Raw genomic sequence first — 16,702 nt, 5'->3', positions numbered from 1 at the left:
AGATGCTTTTCACATAAAAATATCACTGCATTTAAGTGTTTCACATAAAACTGCTTCTTGAAGTCCATACTAAGACCAAGCTACACACTCATGTTTTCATGGGTTTACATGCAGACTGAGAAAAAAAAGAAGCATTTTGCATCTTAGCATACAATCTTTGCCTGAACAGAAGAGTTTCTGTGCTGCAGAGTTGTGTTCCCAATTTATATCCTCAGCGATTCATGTATGCTGAAGTAGACTGTAGAGAAGAGAGAAGACATACCACCAACTACTTCACAGCTTGGGCTGCCTGCCAGAGGGAATAAGTTGCTCTTTCTTAATTGAAATTGCATTATTTATCTTGTGGAATGACAAATGGTATAAGAATTATTCTTTCTTTTTAGAGTTCTGTTTATTTTATATCTTGGCATTCATATATTTGCATAAGGGCCCCTATGAAAAGCAAACCTTGCATAAATACTCACAGTACTTATAAAGCTTGCAGGTATAGACAGGAAAAATGTTTGGGCACTGGCTTGAGGAGACATTCCAAAGAGCAAAGAAAATGTCAGTACTTTTTAACCTTTTATTACTCTAAGCTCTTGTCAAAACCAGCTACTTGTGAAGAATGTTCTGACAATACAAACATTGTTCTGTTTTGAAAGACTGTTCATGCAGATCAGATTAGTGCTGGTGCTCCAGTTAACATCTGCTGAAGAATTTTTAGTAGCTGCAGCACTAGCAAGGCATAAGAAAAACAAGAGCAGTGTGCCAAACGCCACTGAGTTTAATATGTTGCACACTTTTTTGTATATTTAAATACTGCAGTATATACATAGACAATATATTGTAAATATTGTTCTTTGTAATTATGAAAAATAGTTGTCTAAATACTTTAAATTATCCTGTTGTATTGTACAGTGTTTTCTTATTTTGCAGGAAAGTACTGCCAAAAAATCTACTTGGATTAAAGAATATGTAAGATCTTTATTTTTTATGTCAAAATAGTGTCCTAAAATGTGCCTGTAGCACCAGGACAAGACATTATGGACTCTATATTATTTGACCAGTCTTTATTAAGCCAGAGAGGAAAGCCAGTAAATAGGCCTAACCCTTTTGGTTAGGACCTAACCAAAATCTGTAAATTGGCTTCTATACAATTCACCCCAGAAATAAAGTCCAACCACCAAACTCTGCCAATTTACACTGTCACTCAACAGTTGAGAGAAATACCTTGGTTTTCTTTGGAATTTATGCTGAGCATCAAGTGTCCGCTCATGGTCCATTTAGTAGAAAAACATAAAGAACAATAAGCATCCTCAGGAGCCCTAGTTCACTCTCCCCTCAAACACAGGTTTGCACAGTGCAGGCATAAACTGGTTGCAGGAAGCAGAGAAAAGCTAAAGAGGGGAGAAGACCGCATTTTTGGAAACTCCTGAATCTCTTCTTCAGGCTCATATGACAGCACTTGATTTGGAGGGAAATACTAGTGAAGGGCACAATTCAAAGTACTCACTGGAGTGGTTTTTGGAAGTTTTTCACCTTGCTATATACGGAAGGTTCAAGGTGTTACTGTCTGGAAGATTCTCTGGTGCTGCCTTCTGTGAAGTTCTCTTGGCCTTTAAATAGGTTTGACTGAGCTCAGAGTAAATAAAGGAAATTAACTAAATGAGGTATGAAGGTAAAATAAGGACACTCTCCATATGGTGATGCTACATTACTGTTTATACAGAACTTAAAGAGAAAGCCTCCACTAGTCATGTTTTCCTCTCATACCAAAACACTGGAAATTTCATCAAGTTGAATAATAGAACTTACTTTTGTCATCATCATAAGATCCTCCGGAGCTATTACTGTATCTTGATTCTAGTCGGGTATGTGCTCTGATTACATTACTGAACCTTCAAATATAAGAAAAATTGTCATTAAAAACACAGGTTGACATTGAACATCTGACTGCTTACACTACACAAAAAGCATTTCCTCAAGCATGTACTTTTATACTGGAGTAGACAGTAATGTGAATGTAAGGTTCTTTCTTTCACAAAAGAAGATTTTTGCAGCCAGTTTTTGGGAAGTTCTAATGGTGTGCTCCTCTGTTACAAGCTTTTAAAATTTAGCAGACAGAAAAATTCTCATGCTGCAAAGGTGTGATTTTCTTGAAGAAACTGTGCTAAGGCTGAACTGAGATAAAAACAGTTCACAGCTAGTATTTTGTCACAGCCCTTGTTCATGGGTAAAATCCTGGCAACTTGCTAATGCAGTAACTGACTGAATAGTCCAAAGTCAAGCCTGTACAGGTATCAAACAGCAAAAGCTTCTGCAGATCACCCTTTGGTAGGAAAATCCAGCAACTGCCAGGGCAAATCTAGCAGATGAGTTAAGGGATACAAGAGAGAGAACAAACTGTTCATAGCTGTCCTCAAATCTGCCACAGATCCACGATAAGCTAACTTTTCCTGGTGATCTCCTTTGTTGGGTTTGGGCGAGAGAAGATATATATATCTGTCTGTGCTCAGGGATCTGACGGCCATTAAGCTTTGCATTTACTCATTCATGATTTGTCAGTATGTACCGTAAGTAGCAAAATTTGTAATTGTATGCATGATTTCTCAGCAAAATATTTGACACAGCTTTCTTCTCTAAGGCTGAATTTTAACATTAAATTTTACTCACTGTCCATGAAATCAAAAGGTGTGATCAAACCTGATTTTTCAGAAAGATTTTAGTAGTCATTACTTGGTACACATTCTTGATTTTCTTTGTTGATAGTTCCTACAAAACCACAATATACTTAGCACAGCTCATTCAATGTACTTAACAAATGTTCCTCTGCAATTTATTATTAAGCAACATCAGGAACGAGAATCACACAAAAAGCTTTTTTTTATTTTTTTAACTTTTATATATGCTTATTTTAAGATGGTTTTACTAGGATAATGCTGCGTAGGATCAGCCTGAGCATCAGAGTTCCTCACAAAACAATGCAGAACTTTGCCCAACATCTCACCCTTAGCCTACAAAAACACGCATGTTTTGGGAAAAAAAAGGCAAATCAAATAAACCACAAACCTTTCATCAGTCTCTTTCACCATTCTGTTCTCCTCTACATCAGGAAAACTATCTTGGCCTGCTACAACAGTGTTGCTGCTAGAAGTGGTTCCTATATATGACATATCAGTAAGAACATTTGTTACATGCAGCAGACAGTATTTGCAAAGCAATAAAAGCCCATAACTTAGATTTTCTTAGTAGCCACAGTCAAACTGATCATTCTGCAAGTATCTGCACATACGAATGAACACAGTCACCTCTACAAATGAGGACTAATGATGTAAAGTTTACATGCTTTGAGGGGTTGATTAACATAATGATGCGCTTCTGCTCCTTAAAGGAAGCTCATTCTCAGGTGACATAAACTTGTTTTTCGAGAATTTGACAAAACATTGACAAGGTTAAATTTGGGGTTGGTCTTTTAAGTGTCTTTGACTACTGCAGCTTGGAAACAGCATTAGCATCTGGAAACAGAACCGCCACAAGGTCGAGGCTCTCAGTTTTCAGGAAACTGTTGCTTTGGTGTACCTGCTGTAATGGCAGCCTTGATGATGACTTCTTGTTCTGAGAAACTAGTGGTAAAAGAACCACCTCATGTGAGTTCACCAAACATTGGTAATGTTCTATTAAAGTAGTTGAAAGAATAAAACATACGTTTACAAAGTATATACAACATTAGGAATCAAAAAGGACTATAATCTGCACTATGTATTGCACCGATAATTGCCGGGCCTGCGATTTGCACTTTACATATACACAGATCTGAATGGGTACAAAAGCAAGAAGGTTTTTTTGTTTTGTTTTTTTTTTTGTGTGTGTTTTTTTTTTTAAGAGATAAAGACTCGAAAGAGCAGGAAAGCATAAATGAAAAAGATATTTAGGTCATACCAGAAGCTGCAGCTGAGGCTTTGTTACTGGCAGCAAAACGGTAAAATGGAGGATTATCACAATGCTGAACTATTGGGTTGACTGGGTCTGTTTGCTGCAGCTCAAAAAGAAGCTCTTCCATTGTCTGAATAGTGTTGTTGCGACATAGATATATTGCAACCTTTTTTATCTAGAGAAGAAAATAACAGTTGAGATCAAAGTACATTTCTGAAGAAACCCATACATGTTACACTACACCACTGAAACGAACCATAAGGCAAATGTTACCCTGGGTCAACACAACCACACAACTCCATCCATTTTGTTCATATCAGAATAAAACTGCTCATCTTGATATCAAGATATTTTCTCCAGCAATGTGAATCTGTGATCTAATTATGCCAAAGTTTTTGTGTACCATCCACAAATGAGCTGTTTATTTCTGTAACTATATAACACACACATACAAAACCCACCTAGTTTTGTACCTATCATTTAAGGATACCAGCATTAACTCTGAATTACACTCAGGGATTTATAGTCTTAGTATGTGATTTCCACATGATGGATCTTACTCTCTTGAATGGAGAAAACTTCTCATTTAGAAAGCTAGATCCACATGTGTATATTTCCAGATACAGTTGATGTGAAAGAAGTAGCCAGAATAGAATAAGCCAGTCACTGAGTACCTACTTAGAACTGTAATCAAAGTAATAGAACATGGAAAAAAGGCAGAGTGATTATGCATACAGACTTCATGCACCCTGATTTGAAAAATCTGAGTACTATTTACAGAAATTCTGGCAATTTTTATGTATTTTTAACAAGACCTCAAACTTTATTGTATGCACTGCAGAAATAAGGGCTGTTGAGATACTGAGACTGAATTAGTCTGAATTCTTGCAGAAAAAACCCCTTTTGGATTTTATGACGGTTATTAAAAGCAGAGACTCAGTATGGCTCAAAACCTTTTGATTCATAAACTGCTGAAGATAGGAAACCATATGGCAAAGCGTACCTCTGTGGCTGCCTTCTTGTTTTTAAAGATGTCTCTAACATGACAATTATAGTGGAGCTGATACAGTGGTTTGAACTCCCTGTTGGCCTTACCAAGTACTGCTGTTCTTATACTCTTAAATACTTTTGTTAAAATAAACTTCCTGACTGCTTCTCTTTTCCTCCCTTTCTCTCTCCTTTTCTTTTATTTAAAGTAGAGAAAATGTACATATTCAAAGTCTCTTATACTCTACTGTACAAAAAACTTCCCAGAGACTTTCCAGATATCAATCCAACTCCTTTCCAGGGCTCATTTCTAGGTGGGCTCACAGTGCCACTTCAAGCTTCTTTCATTCCAGAAGGGGTCATGTTGCCTCCACTAAGTCTTTGCTGAAGAGGTTTCTGAAGCATAAATATTCCAAGAAATCTTTCAGTATGTATGTGAAAGAAAGGACAGTTCAGCATTTTGCACTGGGACACTGGGAAAAAATGCTTAAAGAAAACAAGAGACAAAGCAATGAATTTAGCTGATTAAAAATAAATAAATAAATAATACACAAATAAAAAAAGTCAGGAATGCTTTTAGCATGAACCCACACAGGCAGAACAGATGGCTGAAGGCATGAAGCAGCTGGTAACTGCCTTGGGGCACAGAGGGCTCCAAAAGGAGACTGGTAAAGTGGCAATCTTGCAACTGCCTGATCTTTTGAGCCCAGGTGAGCTGGAACAGTGCTGATAAACTCTCCAAATTATCTTTATTTCCTAATGTGTATGTGTTATCTACATGATAATGGAAGATACTTGTTTAATGTATCAGTAGCATGTGTAGTTAGCAGACATAGGTATGATTTCTTATCTGCAAACCCCAGGGCATTATCCAAACACTGAGCAGATGAGCCTGGTGTATCTTCCTACTCCAGACAAAGTTATCAGTTAAGGGTGACTCATAAGCACAGTCAGGCTTCCTACAGAAAACTTCTTCAGATTTTGCAAAATCTGTGAATCAAAATTTTATCTCAGCATTACAGAACAGAGACTAACAGGGAGGCAGAAAACAGGAACCTTCTCAGCTGTAACACCAACGAAAACCTGATTTGTCTTAACAGCCAGTAGAAGCCTGGAAGGATAAGCAAAACAGTCCCGCAGGCAAAACAGCAGATGATGAGCAGATGAAGCTGGAAATGCTAAATCAGACTGCTGTCTTTGTGGAGTAAGAGGACTGTATTGTCCTGTAGAAGAACAGGGCTGTGAGAACCCAGGTGTTGAGGCAAGAGGGTCTGGAAAGAATCTGAAGAAGAAGACTGCTATGGGTAAGAAGAGGGTTTGAGGTAGGCTGTTCAGAGCTGTGGGATGGCAACAGTTTTGGAAAAAGGATGTGTTGAAAGCTCTCGTTGGCAAGTATCTGGATGGGAAGAAGTTGCATGCGAGGGGCTCCTGGGCAAGAAGTGCCAGGGTTAGCAGGTATTTCCAATCAGGCTACAGATTTAGGAGTGAGACAGACTCAGCACAGAATTATTCCTTCCTCTTAGAAAACCGCCTCTATTCATTTTGTTAGCTGTGAGAAATACAACAGCACTCATTTTGCCTCTTATCTCTGTGATTTCCGTTTGTTATCTGCCAACACAGCTCCTCCTCATGGAGGCCACCTTTGGGTCTGATCCCAAGTCTGTCATAGATTGTAGGATAAGTCAGGTTGGAAAAACCTGGGAGAGCCTGTCACTCTGTCACAATTGATGGAAAGATCTTCATTACCCTCAAGACATTTGGGATCAACCCTTTTGTACTCTCATACAAATCTTGAGCTTGTTCTTAACACCAACTCCACTTTCAAATGGTACAACACAAAAAATGTCTATGGTACAACACCTTGAATATTTTTATGAGCTTCTATATTTCCTTTATTCTACTATGCATTGCAACCATCCTAAACATTTAAAGAAAAGTATTATTTCAGCAACTGTAAATGAAGGATGTTTAGGAGGCTTTTTATATAAGTTTAATCATATTAATACTAATTTCAGGTTTATTTCAGGGAAATCAATAGACAGAGACTAACTAATAAAACAGAATACTGTAATTGTCCTTAAAAATTTTCTAAATTTAGATTCTGGCTCACCCAGCAACCAAGCAATAAGGAACATGGGAATGGAACCATCTTGCTTTTCTCAGACAGCCCTGATTTTATTTTAACTTGAATAATAATATCCTGCACGGTTTGATTTGCACATTGCAGGAACAGTTATATAATTCATGACAGCCATGCAAAGGCAGAAGTTGGTATGGTAAGGAGCGTATAATGGTTAGCTATCTTATGTCTTTTATGAACCACACAAAGCCTTAGTGTGCTAAAGAAGGAAAGAATGTAGCTAATTGATAAATGAGAAAAACTATAAGCAATTAATATTTTTACTTCATTTTTCATGCCAGTTAATTTAACCTTTCAACAGTGTCACTGTCTTTTTAATAAAATTTTTAAGATACAGAGATTGTGAATTTTTATACAATTCTGACATGCAAAATATTTCTAGTATTTTTTCCCATTTATTCTGGCAATTTATGGCCAGTCCCTGTTACTGGCCTCTTACATAGACATGCAAAATTGCTCTTAGCTCAAAAGGGCCTATCTCTTGCTTGAAATGAGGTGTGCTCTGCTGGGGGAGATTGATATTCCTACTGCTCAGCTCCTTTCCTGAATTTCAGTTTCCTGGCTCATTTATTCCCATGATGTAATTTTGTACAGAATGCGAGGGAATAGGTTGGTACTTCTCTTTCTTGAAACACAAATTAATTTTCTGCAGGTGATTGGTGTTTTTTCATTAAAACCTGTGCAACCAACAGTAAATAAAATAAACTGCAAACACTTACATAAGGTAAAAGGATGGTATCACTACTAACACCACACAAACTAATGAGAAACTGCAGTGTTATCCTAAGGTTGTTACTCCATTTTTCATTGTTGGCCAAGGCATTCCAGACATTTTCCATCTCTGGTCCAGGAATTTCATCTCCATACTGCAAAGGATCACACACATACATTTCTTGAAATATGCAGACCTCCAAACTAAGGCGTGCTCTTTGAGAGCTTTTTCTCATGCAAAACCAAGAGTAAAGTGCTGTAAAAAGTGACAAACCAGTATTTTAAAAACCTGACAGATGTCAGAGCATACATTCTATTTGAAAGTAATTAGGTTCAGAACCACAGAAAGACTTAAATCACAAATAAAGCTACGTCTACACTGCCATCTACATCTGCTGGCATCTACACTGGCACTTCAAGATGCCAGTTCCTGTGTCACACAGACAGCCTCAATGCTAGGTCAAATGGTATGGTTTGAAGAAAGCACACTTGTTCACTCTGGAGCAAAAACTTCGTGTGGTTTCTGGAAGCAATTTACTCTGACTGCTCCTGGTAGGCACTAAAGGTGAAAGTGCATCACTGCTGTTTTGAAGCAATAAAATTCCACTAACAATATCCTAGAGATTCCATACCATCAGGTAATTCATGAGCTAGTACCATGCCCTGGATATGCAACAAGTATCAAAAAAACATTCTGGTGGGTTGAAGTACAGCCCCCACATTACTTCAGACATGCTCATATGACAAAATGCACACAAAATAATGATGTTTTACTTACAGAGCCTCTATATGAGGCAAGATCCAGAATCTACTGCTATGTAGCAAGGATGCACACATTCTGCTTGAGAGAGGGCTAACCCTGAGCAAGTTAGGAAATACAAACCATTCTGTCCCATATGACAGGTGCCAAGCATTGCTTCCTGCAGTTCATGTGTTTAGCAGTTTAGACTTGTATACTGCATCTGGCAAAAGCAGTACCAGATCAGGCATGGTACACTAGTGCTTGCAACTCAGCAAAGAGAAGGAAAAGATGGATTCCCAGTATCTTCTCCACCAGCTGCTTGGGCATTTTACATGAAAAAAGTAATTGGAAAAAAGGAATTTCTGGTCCTTCATCAGGACCTTCAATCTAAAATATCTTCCCTTTTACAAAATAATGTTTTAACTAGTACCTTAAAGATTTATACTCCTTTTTCCTTTCCACTTTCTTAAAGAATATTTAAGTGTTTCCTAAAAAGTGTATGCACTTCAGTAGGACACATTCCAGGTGCTTATTCTCATCCCCAAATAAACTTTCATCTGCTGCCTTAGACATTAATCCAAGAGGTGATAAAGGAAGGAACTGAACTTGGTTCCTCTATGGATAATCCTTCATGCTCTCACTATTAAGTAGTTTGGTTTTTTTAAAAAAATAGGGTAAAACACTGTTCGTGTTTTGAAAGAGAACAGTTTTAGCACTGTCCTGAGAAGAAAAAGTGAAGGAACTTCCTCAAAAACAAGGTTGTGTCTCATTAGTACAGAATGTTCCCATGCAAAATTTCTGGTATCAGAGGGAAGAAACCTAAATACCTTCTGTTTAAGAAATCTAAGTTGGAATATTTCAGAAATTATTTTACAGGTTTGGTTCTTTGTTTTGTTTTTTTACCTTGGCTGTCATATACATGAGATTATTAAGAACGAGTGAGGTGGCCTCAGGAGAGCCCCAGCCATTGCCTTTTAGTCCATTTGTGGCTGCTGTTTCCCCATCCTTGTCTTTCAGTTCATCCTCTGGAGTAGTAGGGCTTGAACCAGGGAGCAGCAGCCTGTTGTCTACAAGTTCAATATTATGAAGCCACGGTAGCAGATAGGTAAGCATGATCTGTCTTCCATTTGGATGCGTTGTTGGAAATCGCTGGCTTACCTCTAAAATGGTAAAAGTTGAAAAGGCCAACATATTAGTTTATGAAGAAACTTTAAGTACACAATTTAGATCAGATTTCTGACGTGTGTTAGGCTACCTGATGGTTTTTACCTTGCAAACCACAAGCATACAAAAGCATGTACTTGAACTTCGTGAAGAAAAACATTAATTTAATGTTTGATTATAGCAAGCAATTGGTCAGGTCTTCTGTCTAAAATAACTAACATACTCTGGGCTTTGAAACAGAAAGTCACCCCTTGTTATTGTGCCCATATTAGGTATTAAGTGAAACAGATGTCAATAAAGAAAAAAAAAAGATAATTCAGTTACTGGCAGTTCTTCTAGAATTTCAAGAGCTTTTGGAGAATTATAATAAACACACAAAAGTGTTCGGCAGAATTACAAGTGCCCCATTAGCTTCCATGTTTCTAAGCTGTATTTTAAATCTTAAGGTACTTACTATACTGAGTTTACAAAAACACCTTGAATCTATTAGGAGTCTTATTTCCTGTGGGGAGGCCTATAAAATGTATAGTTGGCTGCCAGTGCAGGAGTGTGTATATAAAGAACTTCATCTAGTTTATAAAAATGAACTGGCACTGTAAGTGAAAGAGATTTGTAAAATCTGGGTAAGAAATTCAGTGACAGGCTTCCTGCCAAGGTGAACCACATTAGCTCTCCTTACCAGAATTCTTCTGTAAAATCAGAACAGTTAACATTTCTTTTCACTCCTCACAGCCTGGTTTTTAAAAATCTTCAAGACATACACTGTTTTCTCTCCTTATGATTCTAGATGTATGAAAAGGGGCCCTGATTTGGACTGTGGATTTGAGTTCTTTTAAGTGACACAGCCTCTACAAAAACATGAATAGATGGTAACAGCAATAATGAACAACATTTGCTTTTTTTCTTCAGATAAATGAGCCATCAGAATTTCCCTACACCAGCTATTTATAACTTATGGTATCTTGGGCACTATGAAATGGATGATGTATTGTTCCTTTACCCTTTCTCAGACCCAGTAAAAATAACAGAATGGGATTTTAAGAGCCAGTAAGAATTCCCACGATTGCAGACACTGCATTCTGTTATTTAAGAACTAGAGCAACACATTTAGATGGATTAAAACAGACAGATACATCCCAAAGTGTCATTGCTCTCAGGAATGGTCGCAGAGTAGGAATATTCTGAATGGTGCTCCTGCAGGTCTGATGCTTTAACATTTTTCTCATTAATCTCAACAAAGAAATTTCTGATAAAATGAAAATGATACTAAGACTTGCAGAAGTGTCAAATAACAGAAGGTAGAGATCATGCATTCAGAGTCATTTGAATCATTAGTAAAACTGGACACAGGCAGTTAATCTTGCCAAAGCTGAAGTCATGTTTATACAAAATTAAGAACTCTATCCTCCCAAGTATCATCTATACAAATGTATGTATAAGAAGAATCACTGTGCTTAACACAGGAATCCATTATAGTAGTTTGCCAATGTCACTTTAACTTGCTCAGGACCTTTATAAGTTCAAAATTACCCTGAGATGACGCAAGCAGCAGAGTTCCCAAACAGGGTTTTTAAATGGCTATTCTGTACTTTGTATCCGTACCTCTAGGAAATATACATTGTATTATTAAATCTGATTTGACCTGAACCAGAATAAAAACAGGTCACGCTATATTTATAAACAGAATTGTTGTTCACAGTCAAAATGTCTTAGCAGTTTACCATTTGTACAAAAATGTAAAATAGATATAGTCAGACAGATATAAGTACCTGAAAAAAGTGGAAGGGTGAGTTCAGGATACATCCTTGCTAGTTCATATGAAAGAAGGGCAAGTGAGACACTGTAAAGAGGTGGCAATGGACCATGTGTACCATACAAGATACTGCCTGGCCTTTGCTCAGCTACCTTTTTTGAATAAACAAAAAGCTTTGATTCAAGGATCTATGAAAGAGAAAAAAATAATGTAATGAGACAAAAACTCATTAACTCAGGAAATGTCAGCATTTCAAGTTTAGATATCAGAGAATGATCTATATGCTGCAGCGTATACTCTCCAAATTTGAAAGACATGAGAACTATTATTTTTCCATTCATTTTTACATAAATATTCCTGTAAGAATTTATAGCCAAGACAAAACTAATTGTTTATTATCAAAACAAAACTAAAAAGCAAATAAACAGTACTTTATAAGAGGCTCACAAAACCCCCCCAAAGATAGGAGGAAAAAAGTTGCTGATACATGCCTGCATAAGTTGCATGGAAATTTCATAAATCTCTCTGTTGGTGTCAGATGCTTTGAACAGCACCAAATTTAAAAGCGTCACTATATCAAAAGGATAGTTCCTAGAAGAACAAACAGTACATTTTTGTGAATGTTGGTGAGTAATGCATGTTATATTCCTGTGATTTACTCTGAAATATGGTCTAAAGAGAATGTCATCTTTCTTTTCTCTGTTCTACCACCAGAATATGGGAAAGGGAGCTCTTAAGAATACACGCTGCTTGATCAAAGGGTCATCTGGTGAATGGGAAGAAAGCAAGGATTATTTATAATTACCTTAGACTAATGCTTAGGAATGCACTGAGTTACCCACAGTGAGAAACGCAATACCTGTGTCTATAACTGTCAATTCATTTTAACTTATAATACGAACTGCTTACAGAACAGGCCAACACACATGAGAGAAGATGGGTAACACGAAAATTTCCACAATAAAGTACTTCTTAAGCCAAGCTACAAATAAAACAGTCCCTTTGGTAAAAAGACACTATCTCTGACATGAACATTCCTGGATGTTAGACAGTTTTATCAAAATGGTTTTCAAAGCGTAAACAAGAAATACTGCTTCAAAAAGCCCACAGTCTATAAAGTCAACATTAATTGTTAGGGTAAACAAAGTGTTAACTTAAGTAGAACATTGATAGAAAAGCAGTTCACATGTCATAGTATTTGGATTTCCACTAAATAAGTTTCTGCTTTCTCATCATCATTTGCACATGCACCTGATTCAATTTTGAACCACCATCTTCTCATCATGTATGTGAGCTACTGTGATCCTGGATTTTTACAGAATTCCTATTTGGACATTTTAGTGTTAAAAAAATGGCAAATACATGCGTGGCCTGGGACATTCTGCGTAATTCCAACTGCTAGCTGCAATTTATACACCCGTCTCTCTGTCCTTCCACTAAGCTCAAAAAATAATAAGAAAAAGGAAATTAAGGGAAGCAGCTTCCTGTAGAAAAACAGACATCAGCAGTGAGATGCATTACTGCTCATTTTACAAGTAGCTTAAACAGTACCCTCACTATACAGGTTGATATACAATAGAGGAAAAACTATTAACATCTTTTGGATATTGATAAAAATCCCAGCTTGCTAGAAATTAAACTTTCCCTTCAAAGTAAATCATGCAGATCATACTTTCATTTTTTACTGTAGGTATGGGAAAGAATCATTTTTAGGACACAGGAGCATAACTGACACCATCTGAGTTAAAAAAAAGATTGGCTGAAAACCAGCAACACAAGCTGAACCTGCAGGGTTTTTTCTTTTGAAAGTGTAGATTAATAGAGTAATACCTGCTTCCACACACAGTTGCAATGGCTTTGAAACATCCAGATGCAAGCTGGTATGATCCAGTATAACATCGATCTATAGCCCAGTTGAAGAGATTGATTTGATCAGGATTCAGTTCTAGCAATAGGACTACAACTTCACAGCCAAGCTGATGAACCTGAGCAAACAAATACATGTCAAAACATGAGGTCAGGTGAGATCAGGTATTTTGATTGTCTACAATTGTGAGTGACACAGGCAAAACAAGGGGACAATGAAGTATCCAAAATAAGTAAAAAGAAATCAGAAAATTTTTAATAAATTCTTTTTTAGGGATAGCAGAGTTGAAATGTGACTTAGTTTTCAATACCCCTCACTTGAAAGAAAATCACATGTACAAAGACTACATGAATGAAACATACTTTCAAAGGAGGCTTCCAAAATTAAGCATGGGAAAAAAGCAGAATCTTTGGAAAGTCTGAGATACTTGATAGGTGTTCTTGGGCAGCTTCCATTTGTATTGGTTAACTGATTTGTTAAATATTTGTCTACTTTATACTTCATGTGAGCTTCATAAAGTGACACATTTTCATGTTTATCCTTCTTTTGACTAACACCAACGCAAGGCAGACAAAGAACAATACCTTTTCAAGCCTGAGGTTGTGAAAACTTGTATGGTTAATCCAACTACATCAAACAATCTAACAACTCTCCCTATGGACCTTGTATCACTTAATCCTGGTACCACCACCACTACAAACACAGCACTACTACGGGGTGGACTGTGCCTTTGTGTTCCTTCAGTAGAGGATAGTACTGAACACTAAACACTAATGCCTGCTAATATTCTGTCATCAAGTGTAGGTAACTACTTGTAGGACTGCAAATGATATTTAATGTTAATAGCCAGATAGGATCCCTTTCATCTTAATCTGAACTAGTTGCATAGGCAATGTAGTTTATTTACAGTCCTTCGTGACAATGATTAATCATGAATTACAGCGATTAGCTTCAGTGAAACAAATTTCACCAATCATATCCAAATACTGCATTTCAAGGGAAAAGTTAAAAAAAAAGTAATTTTTGTCCCCAGCAATGATCAGTTAGACATGGTGATATAATATTTGTTGATGATAATGAAAACATGTCAGGAGAAAAGTGTATTTTTTTCTTTCTCTTTTTCTGTGTGTTTCCTTACCACACCCATAGGAATTTCAGTTCTACATATCACTTACACATACCTTCACAGCTCCATCCCTACCAGCATTCCAAAGTCTTATCTATTTTCTGAAAGATATTTTCTGGAGCTACCCCTTCTTCTAATTTGTCCAACCTTGTTTTCATAATTAATTGCCATTTCTACAGCATGCATCCTCTAGCTGCTCCACAAGTCTTTTGCTGTCAGCATCTTTTAGAAATTACAATCACCTGTGCTGGTATGAGACATTTAGGGAAAATAGCAGGTCAAAGTGCAAGATGCCACAAAGGGAAAGATCATTGTTCTCTAACTACCTGCTGTAAATCACCAATCTACTCCTCCTTAATTAAAGAGTTAGTCCAATCAGCTCTAAATACATAAATACGACTGGCTAGTTACAAAGTCAAAACTTATCTTCAAATAAATGGAAGAGAAGATTACAACAATAATCTATTACATGTTTTAAAAACAAACAAACAAACAAACAAATTCTTCCTTTCCTGAATCATTTATCCTCTTGTCTTCTTTGGGAGATCTATCCACTTAGCTTGCACTCAGATTTGTTTCACCAGCATCTATGTTACCAAGCAGGAAGGGGTTTTACGTTCTTATTCCCCAGAAACTTGAAGCAGGTGGGTGAAAATACACAAACAGAAATACAAACATTTTTCATCCTGTGCCATTTTCAACCTTTTTTTATCAGCTGACAAAAAGCCTGAATTTCTGTTGCAAGCAACGCTGAGCCATAAGGCAATTTTTTATTATTTACCTATGTTATATTCTCAGGAATAGTGATTCTTTTACTGTTTAAATGTTTTTAAATTAATTACACCTTTGTATTAGACCCTTGCATAAAGCTATTGTTTCCTGCTAAAAATAGAATGTATATATAGTTTGTAGAGTCATACACTCCTCACTCACCTGGTACACAGATTCAAATTATTCATCAGTGTTGCATTTTGGTGAGTACTTACACGTAAATCTTGACAAGCCAGAATGTTATCAAGCCATTTGTAAAGATACCCATCAGGGGAAAGACCAACATTATCAAATACAGGTCCACAGCAGAGCACAGCTGACATGGCCTAAAAACACAAGAAACTTTAGTGACACAAAAAAGAAACATGAGTTAACCTTTCAGAATTACTTGAGCCCAGATCCAGGCTAAAAAAAGTGATAGAATCATAGGAACAAATAATCACAGAATAATTAGGGTTGGAAAGGATCTTAAGATCATCTAGTTCCAATCCCCTTGCCATGGGCAGGGACACCTCACACTAGCCCATGTTGCACTTGGGTTTTCTTTTGAAGGGATCTATGAGGAAAATGCTAGCAGCAGATTTTGCTAGAATTCAGTAATTATGTTGCTATAGGTGTTACTGGATTCAAGATAATGCTCTGTATAAGGATTTTGGAATGAAGCCCGGTTTCCTCATTCTTCAACATACATTTTATAATTTTACCCAGTCTTCAAAAATCAAGGTACAAAAACTTTTAAATTCCACAGAGGTTTCAATAGGATCTTTCTGCAAAAATTTAAACTGTGTAAGTGATAGAGCTTATAACAAATACATAAGGTGTTGTTTCCTGGTTTGCAAAATAATTAGCCTTGAAAAATGTCTACAAAGAAAAAAATGCATAACCTCAGTGGCTTATACTGATATATTCTGGGATAGCACTGTACGTATACAAGTTTGCAACAGGTATGCCAATTCAAATTTCTGTTAAATAAAAGGAAATAAACCCCACAATTACTGGAAAATTGCTACTACTCTTTTTGACAGTGAAACTTTTAATACCTTTAATGCACAATACTGGTATCTTGTAATCTGGTGGTTTCTATCACTGTAACGGTCCAGCGGTGTGAACATAATACTGAAAGGTCCTGCCCACTGGCTGAATAAGATGAACAGGTGATGCCTCAAGCTCTGCTGAGGGAAGAGAAATCTCCTGTGGTGAACTAAAGTGAACAGAAATAGAAATAGTTGTGACTCGTTAATGCTAAATGGACATCCATGTGGCAGAGATGGTGACATGAATTTCAAATTTCTACAGAAAGGGAGTTTTTCTGAAATATTTAATATACACTTACTCCAAAAGTATCTAAGCTCCTTTAAAAAATGTAATGAAATGAATTAAGATGCATCTTATTTTGAGGAACCTTCAGTTCTGAATTAATGTGTAGATCTACAAACATGTATGTCTGAACTTTCCATGCAGGGAAGTAATTATAGGATCAGGTTTTTCACTGCCTCTTGAATTCATTTATTGGCAAATATTTACTT

At 36.7% G+C, this 16,702-nt stretch overlaps 1 protein-coding gene across 12 annotated transcripts in view; it reads right to left on the bottom strand.

The window, feature by feature from the left end:
• FRY (FRY microtubule binding protein) overlaps positions 1–16,702 on the bottom strand; it is a 228,441-nt gene that overhangs the window by 52,792 nt on the left and 158,947 nt on the right. For all 12 annotated transcript variants that reach the window (XM_061374523.1, XM_061374522.1, XM_061374524.1 and 9 more), the window contains 10 exons: positions 16,217–16,377; positions 15,392–15,502; positions 13,243–13,397; positions 11,904–12,003; positions 11,429–11,600; positions 9,399–9,655; positions 7,762–7,908; positions 3,922–4,090; positions 3,052–3,142; positions 1,798–1,880 (listed from right to left, as the gene is read on the bottom strand). In XM_061374523.1, coding sequence (XP_061230507.1) covers positions 1,798–1,880; positions 3,052–3,142; positions 3,922–4,090; positions 7,762–7,908; positions 9,399–9,655; positions 11,429–11,600; positions 11,904–12,003; positions 13,243–13,397; positions 15,392–15,502; positions 16,217–16,377 — 1,446 coding nt within the window. The remainder of the gene's footprint in view (positions 1–1,797; positions 1,881–3,051; positions 3,143–3,921; positions 4,091–7,761; positions 7,909–9,398; positions 9,656–11,428; positions 11,601–11,903; positions 12,004–13,242; positions 13,398–15,391; positions 15,503–16,216; positions 16,378–16,702) is intronic.

The sequence above is a fragment of the Neopsephotus bourkii genome, unplaced genomic scaffold (genome assembly GCF_033783945.1).
Source record: "Neopsephotus bourkii isolate Nb327-2 ecotype Australia unplaced genomic scaffold, CSIRO-AGI_Nbou_v1 NB_1638, whole genome shotgun sequence".
Lineage (NCBI taxonomy): Eukaryota > Metazoa > Chordata > Aves > Psittaciformes > Psittacidae > Neopsephotus > Neopsephotus bourkii.
The sequence above is the reverse complement of the archived record's forward strand: the minus strand, read 5'-3'. Positions and strand labels throughout refer to the sequence as shown.